At 37.3% G+C, this 7,790-nt stretch overlaps 2 protein-coding genes across 2 annotated transcripts; one reads left to right on the top strand and one right to left on the bottom strand.

Moving 5' to 3' along the window:
* Positions 1-1,145: 1,145 nt before the first annotated feature.
* Positions 1,146-2,223, top strand: LOC145129865 (DUF309 domain protein). Its single transcript, XM_079064681.1, has 3 exons — positions 1,146-1,618; positions 1,692-1,839; positions 1,927-2,223. The coding sequence occupies exons 1-3, from the start codon at positions 1,208-1,210 to the stop codon at positions 2,145-2,147; spliced, it is 780 nt and encodes a 259-aa protein (XP_078920807.1). The 5' UTR covers positions 1,146-1,207; the 3' UTR covers positions 2,148-2,223.
* LOC145129864 (phosphatidylinositol 4-kinase gamma 8-like) lies at positions 2,182-5,165 on the bottom strand. Its single transcript, XM_079064680.1, has 4 exons — positions 4,964-5,165; positions 4,687-4,732; positions 4,536-4,601; positions 2,182-4,207 (listed from the first exon to the last, which is right to left on the bottom strand). Exon 4 carries the CDS (start codon positions 4,070-4,072, stop codon positions 2,492-2,494), a length of 1,581 nt encoding a protein of 526 aa, XP_078920806.1. The 5' UTR covers positions 4,073-4,207; positions 4,536-4,601; positions 4,687-4,732; positions 4,964-5,165; the 3' UTR covers positions 2,182-2,491.
* Positions 5,166-7,790: the final 2,625 nt, after the last annotated feature.

Genomic DNA, 7,790 nt, shown 5'->3' with positions numbered 1-7,790 from the left:
AAATTACTAATTCGTTTTTATATATATTATTTTTAACTATAGGAGTTTGACGAATATGATAATGATGATTCGGGTTCCAATACCACAAGTCAATTGCATGTATACCTTCTTGAGCCAAGACCTAAAAGAACTTTTTCTGTTAATATGCTTGACTTTTGGAAAGCCCAACAATATAGGTATCCAAAATTAGCTAAATTAGCTATGGATATACTTTCTGTTCCCGTTTCAACAGTAGCATATGAATCGGCTTTTAGTCTTGGTGGAAGAATTCTGAATGAATATCGAAGTTCCATGAAGCCTGATGTGGTTGAAGCTTTAGTTTGTACTAGGGATTGGTTGTTTAGAGAAAAAGGTAATATTTCATAATTTATTTGTATTAACTAAAATTTTGTACTAATTGTTCTTTTTTTCCTATTCCTTGTGCAGTTGATTTGAATGTGGCTGTTGACAACCGAACTCAAAATGTAATGAATTTGAACATCAACGAATTCAATACGAAGGCTACAAATTCCAACATACTTTAGGTTGTCATTTGGTGAGTTTTTTTTGTATAATTATTTATGTAGCTTTCAAAAGATCATAAATTTAATTTTGCATATTGTTTCTATTTGAAGATCATCTTGAAGAAGTCGATGTTGGAGGAAGAAATGGGAACTATCGCATTTGATTTTTGGATATGTTTGAACAATTACACTTTGCATGAACGTGTTGATTTTCAATTTTATTTGGATGTTTATGACTTTATGTTGAATGTTTAAGACTTTATGACTTCATTTTATTTGTATTTTTCAATTTCATTTTAAAATGTGTTGCTTATTAAATGGGTTATATGGGTTGGGTTCGACCCACTAACCCATGAACTCATATATTTATACGGGTTATATGAGTTGGATTGGGTTGATGTTTTCAACCCGGCAACTCGTGATCCGCCAACCCACGAACCCATATATTATATGGGTTGGATTGAGTCAATGTATTCTGACCCACCAACCCGTGACCCGCCAACCCGAACCCAACCCAATATTTAACCCTTTACAAACTCCTGTAGAGGTTGCATAGAAGATTTTTCTTTTTTTTTTTAAGGCCAAATATTATGGTTGGAAAAAGTCGATGACTCGGACTCTGAAAACCCCACAACCACAAAAACCATAAATCCAAGCAAATAAGCAAAAACAGAAAAGAAATCGAAGCGAATAGAAAACAAATCATGGATGTTTGCTCACTCCCACTCATCAAAATCCCCCTCCTATTACCTTCTCTTCTTCTAGGAGTAGGAACTCTACCATCAAATTCAATCTCCCGCCATTTCCCATCTTTCTATTACAAGAATCAGTTCTCATCATCATCATCATCCAACTACAATTACAAGCCATCAGCATCGTATCGTTTTCCTCCTGGTAGACGTTCCATCGAAGAAGACGAAGATGACGATGATGAAGACGATTTGGTCGGTGGCGGCGCTAAGTTCACAGAGGCGGTGGCGCTATTTAACAGCAGAGATTACCATGGATGCCATGACTTTCTAGAATCAATTTGGAACGATTCCGAAGATCCCATCAGATCCCTCGTTCACGGAATCCTACAGTGCGCCGTCGGCTTCCACCATCTCTTCAATCAGGTAGGTCACTTTCTCATCCAATTCCAACAATTAATTAATTAACTTTCATCTCATATGTTTTTTATTTTAACAGAATCATAAAGGCGCGATGATGGAGATCGGAGAGGGAGTCTGCAAGTTACGAAAACTAAATTTCGACTCCGGACCTTTTCATCAATTCGAAAGAGACATGTCTGCAGTTCTGGATTTCATTTATCACACCCAGATAGAGTTCGCCGCCTGTAAGTTTAGTTTTTTTTATATTACACAAAAATTATCCAGTGAGTTTTGCATAAGATTAATTTAGTTGTATATTATTAATTAATCAGGTAACGAAGACATGTGTGTTGCTATGGATCAATCGGAAACCTCATACAAACTTCTGGGTGGTTATGGCGCCGGAAAACATCTATACTGGTTAGAAATGGATGGATCTGCAAGCTTATATATAGTTTTTTGCCCTGATAGATCTAATACTTCTGATAACCAGCCAAGGGTTAGACTTCCAATTCTTTACGCTTCTCAAGAACATCTTATGGACTTAATATGATTTGATGGACGATTATTGTTTAAGATTTGTTAGATTTCAATCGCAAAGGGAAATCATGAAACTATATTTAGAGAGACAGATATGTGCATACAATCCAGTAATTACAAATAAAAGTTGATAAAAATAAGACAACCTAAAGGGCAGATGGAAAGGATGGCAAGATTAGCCCTTCGCTTTTCCGACACATACAAATTATCTACAACCTACAACATGAGTGGTAGTTTTTTTTGGCTATGTTTATAATGTACAGTTACTTGTTGAAGAAGATGATGATGATGATCAATAACAAAGCGAAAATCAGTTTAGTACCTGTTTTTGTTCACGAAATCTCAATCGTTTTTCTTTCAGAATTCACAAGAACTTCCTAACCTCTGTTTAAACAAGCTCGTGCTCTTTTTCTCCTCAAAAGCCTCTGGCAAAAGCTCCTCAAAACACTCCAAGAACAATAACCATTCGTCTTCCTTAATTTCCTCAAACGAAACACACACCCCATTCTCATGATTGTTGTTATGACCCGCAAAACTTACACTTCTTAGTATCATCGGATTCGGACCACACCCACCCTCTTTTATATCACATTCTTGTACTAATCTTGCCAAACGCGCATCAACGGCTAAAAATTTCATTGTTTTTTGTGGTTTTACGGATGCCGGATGCATTGAAACGTCATCGTTCGTGTTCAAATTCTCATCAAACGCAAACATTTCATCATCTTTGACTTCATTACTTGTGTTTGTTGTTAATTCGGCCTCCAATTTAGCTTTCGCGTTCATGCAAATATTTTCCAAAATACTCCAATTCTCTTCACCTCCGATGAACTCTCTAGTCATCATTTGACCAATATCAGCAAGAGAAAGTCCAGCACATGTCGCCCTTTTCAAGAAAATTGTACAAAGTATGAAAACACGTACGGAGCATTCTCGGATTAAAGGAAGTTCGGTTCTTAAAAGTTCAGCATCTTTAAACGGGTCAAGATTTGAGATATACTCGGCTTCTGTTTCTGAAAAGGGCATTGAACTTTGGGGCCAATGGAGCCATTCGAAATACGGGTCGTCTAATGATTCGGGTAAACAAAACCCGTGATCAATTGGGATAAGTTCAGCCACCCCAGCAGCATAACTTCCATGGAAATTCTTCACAAGCATGTTTCCCGCATGTCTGTCCAGATTAAGAAGCCGGATGTCAAGGATCCCGATACGGTGAACTGAACTGATTGAGAATCCGGAAGGTCCCAAGTCTCCTGCATCTGTTTCGTGCTCTACATATCGTTGTATTGATGTGATTTTGAAGGGTGGAGATGAAGTTGAAGTTGAAGTTGAATTGTTTATGTTGAACGTGACATGACAGATTTTGACAAGTGCTGAAGGAGGGACGCCTGCAAAACCATCATGGTCAAGCAAATAAGCAGCGAGTTCCCGGAGCCCCGTTTCGCCAACTCGGATGGAGCGTTTCATCCCGGGTTGACCCAGCATCCGACCCGCAAACCCTTTAGGATTGTTGAAGGCTAGTGGTTCTTCATCGGCTGGCTTAACGACTGCAATAGTGTTGCCTTTTCTTGATTGTAGATAGTAGGCCCCACCAAGACCACTGGACACGGGTTTGGGTTTGACCCCGGATGCTAATGCGATTGCAACCTCGGCTACAAGGGCGTGAACCATTGGAGCCTTACGACCGCTGATGATTTCGATTCGTGGATTTGGGGATTCAAACTCTTCCTTTGCTTTTGTGGCTAAGGAAAGGCATGGGGTGGAATAGCTTCTGTGAAAATTAGGGGTGAGATTGGAGGGATGTGTGATGTTATGGGTGAATTCAAGCATGGTAGGATCGAAGTGAGAGTAAGATTGGAGTCTGCATCTTGGGAGTCGAGCAAGTGGCCTAAATCCATGAGCATGATCAACAACTACAGCCATCCTGGTGTATATCATCAAGGTATGAATGGCTGCAACACATGCTAAAAGAGCAGGTTCTAAGAATATCTTTCAGAGGGTTCGTCTTTCCCTAGGAGATTAGCCATCACATGTCTGCCAAAAAAATCAAAATAACAAGTAGCTACAATTGACCTGCAGATACATTAACCATAATTAGCACATGCATACATGATCGATCATCTATACCATACTTCCCCTACTTTACCAAAAACATTATGGCTAACAGTGTTCCTTATTAATCGCAGCATTCATGTTCTTTCCAAAATTTCAGGCGAAAATTACAATTTGCTGATTGTTATTTATTTCAAATCAATTTTATGGTATGAATTTATCATTATTACGATTTACATTAGCAGTCGAGTGAATTGCAACTTTTCATGACCTAATTAATTATGGGATTCCTAAAACTGTAAGGAAGATAGAAACGTAAATTCATAGGGAGAGGGATATATGTTCTCACTTGACATTGGCATATTCAATTATTCATATGTCAACTGCAAGATCCAGGTCGCTAATCTCCGACCACCTGCGGAATTAAAACGGAAATTAGAACAATTTACGCTTCAGATCTTCGATCTATTGAAATGTGTAATCAATATTGGAGTTGATACCATCGTTAATTCCCTCGCTCCTCCGGTGATAGATTGCCACAATTAACTGCAAGAGGAAATAAAAAAAGAAATCGCATGTTAATGTTAATGTTAATGCGTGTGATCTGGAAATTGGAACCTTGGCCTTGAAATGAATGTAATACTACTCCTCCATTCCAAAATCCACGAGCACTTGGTCTTTGTGAATAACAAAAACAAAGTGTTGTAAAATTGACGAACGGAGGATAGGATTGGATTAAAAGAGAAAAAGGAGGATGAGAAGAGAAGAGAAAGAGACCCTGAACACTGGTGAGGCATTCAGGGAGAGCGGAATCGGCAATTTGGAGAGCGCGAGAGAGAAAGATGAATTCCGTCACGAAAAAAGCCTTTGTAATATAAAATGTAGAACGACGAAGAAGAAAGAAAGAAAAAACGAATCCCCCACCCCTTTCCTCTCTCTCTCTCCTTCCTTCATCTGCCTTTAAACAAAATGCATTTCACCTACAAAATAGGGCGGGTGTCTGCCTTTAAAATATTAAAATACTAACAAAATAACCCTACCGGTTCACTCCCAACCCAATTATCGAACCGTTTAATTCACACAACAATATAACAATTTAAAAAAAAAAAAATGAAATATGCTTATTAACCAAGATGCAGCTGAACTGAGAAAAGATCCAAATACGACAAGAGATTGAAAGGGAAAAATAGAATCGGAACCGGACCACCATAGTCTAAACTAGTGTCGTGTTGGTTATCGGTTCCAAAACATGATTTCAGTCCAAAGTCATTTTTAGCCCTATGATATAGCACTTTTTAACCCTTTTACACTCGAAATCACTTTCTACTTCAACAACTTTCAAATGTCACCAACCTCATGTTCAATAAAAAAAAATTTATGATTTTATACGATTTTTACAACATTACAACTATCAGATTTCTGCCCAAATTCATTTTCCAACTCTTTGTTGTAGCACTTTTTCAACCATGTTACACTCAAAATCACTTTATGACTTGTAAATAAGAACTAAAGCAGACTCTTACAGCTTTTCAGATGGTGAAAACCTCATGTTCATTAGATTTTTCAATATTTTTTTACGATTTTCATAACACATCATATTACAAAATTTTATGTCCAATTCTAAATCCGGTCTGATGCGGTTCTTTCGTTGGAACCGGAAACCCCAAAATCTAATAAATCGGGAACCATAAAGACCGGTATGGGTCGGTTCGGTTCGGTCCAGTCCAAACACTCCAAATGCTCATGCCTAAGCGAAACTCTTGAAAGAATTTAATTGAAAATATAGCAATGTATTTTTTTTAATTGTTTACCATAGCATCCTACTTTCATTTATTTTTAATACTTCAAAAAGTCTACCCAAAACTTCATTCAAACACAAAGCAATATTTTGGTAGAGTTTTGAAAGTATTGTACGTTAAAGGAAAAAATGTAAGTACAATGATTTGATGGAAAGATTTTTTAAAGTATAATGGTTTAATAAGAGAAGAATTGAAAGAATAATGTTGTAATAGAAAGTAATGAAAGTAAGATGATATTATTTATAATCGGATAGAATTTTGAGTGTAACAACCCTCGGTAGTTTGAAAACACACATTTAAAACCATTTTAGTTTTTTTTTTTTTTGAATATGGGTTTTAAAAGCTTTGTGGAATAACAAATGGTCCCAAAAGTGTTCAAAATGTTTGATTGTTTCATAATGCGAGGTGTTAATAGGTATCATAAACAAGATTCAAGTTCCCCACAAGTCGGGGTCTTTTAAAATGTTCTGCACCTCTAGTCTCTTAAATTATTCAATCTGAATACACATAAAAATAAGTTAGGCAGTGGATTTGCCTAGCAAGTTACTCGAGATTGGTTCGTTTAGAGAGTGAGGATGTAAACCCAACTAACTCGAACCAAACCTCCAAAAAGAAGTTCAAATACTAGAACACTTGGGATTTAATAACCCAAATCAAATTGAAGGGTCTTATATGCCCAAAGGATCGACATTGAACCATATTATTCCAAAAGAACTCATAAGTCCCACAATTCGCATAAAAGGGATAAACCGTGATTATGTCATAAAATGAGATGCAATGCATGCAACTATTCACACCCTTTGTCAATATCATACGTTCAACTCACAAATTTGGCGGCTTGAATATTCCAGACTCGTGGTTAGTGTCATCAAGGAACCACTACCAGCTTTTATCCCATATTTTCAACATTAGGCAATTAGGGGAGCCACCACCCTATGCCACACAAGGGGTAGCTAGCCAGCATGTTCACGTGAGGATTAATCTCTTAACCCCAGTCGTCTGACTAGAAGTTGTAGAGTGACATATACGTATAGTACCATCTTCAGAAACTATTATAATTATATTATAATTATTAGGAGTTCATGATGGAAGCATACGACAGATACATTTTGTATGTGACCTTCTAATGTCTGCACCTAATTTTGCTTTGATATTTCCACACATGTATAACCACTTTCTCACAAATTTATATTGTGGATCAAGGTTAAGCTATTAAACGCATATAAGTTATAACCAAGCCCAAGCAATATCAGCCAATTTCGTTCTAAAATACATCAGTCGTTAACATAGATAATTATATACTATTATATGAGATATGATGTTAGAAAGATGAGGTATAGAAAGGCTTGGAATTCTGAGAATTGTGTTAAACACTATCAGATTAAAGCATTTGGGTGGTACTCCCAATATTCTTTAATCGGATAAGACTCAGAGAGACAAGAACTTAGAATGTTTTGAAGATAGTTTCGTATATACCAGAAATGAGACCAAAACCGACTTTATGATCTTTGTCTGAAAACTGTCATATGACAGTTTCAAATTGTCATAAAACTATAAAAACTGTCATAAAAATGGAAGTTTGAATAAGGGTCAAACAATGGTCAATTCTCTGAAAATCCGACTTTATGATCTTTCTCTGCCGCTTGGACCCCGCCAGGGGCTGCCGCTCCTTGGACCCCGCTCCCAGGGGCGCTGCCCCCGGACCCCCGTTCGTTTAGGGGCTTCGCCCCTAAATGACATTGTACTTTGAAACTTGATCAAACTTAAACAAGTGTGTACTCCACACCTTCCTTACTTGTTTAATA

The sequence above is a fragment of the Lactuca virosa genome, chromosome 8 (genome assembly GCF_052849685.1).
Source record: "Lactuca virosa cultivar CGN04683 chromosome 8, Lactuca_virosa_CGN04683_v6, whole genome shotgun sequence".
Classification (NCBI taxonomy): domain Eukaryota; kingdom Viridiplantae; phylum Streptophyta; class Magnoliopsida; order Asterales; family Asteraceae; genus Lactuca; species Lactuca virosa.
The sequence above is the reverse complement of the archived record's forward strand: the minus strand, read 5'-3'. Positions and strand labels throughout refer to the sequence as shown.

Coding starts and splice junctions, on each gene's coding strand:
- LOC145129864 (XM_079064680.1), bottom strand. CDS start 4,072: ATGATATACACCAGGATGGCTGTAGTTGTTGATCATGCTCATGGATTT.
- LOC145129865 (XM_079064681.1), top strand. CDS start 1,208: ATGGATGTTTGCTCACTCCCACTCATCAAAATCCCCCTCCTATTACCT. Junction 1,619..1,691: donor TCCACCATCTCTTCAATCAG/GTAGGTCACTTT, acceptor TTATTTTAACAG/AATCATAAAGGCGCGATGAT. Junction 1,840..1,926: donor CCAGATAGAGTTCGCCGCCT/GTAAGTTTAGTT, acceptor TTAATTAATCAG/GTAACGAAGACATGTGTGTT.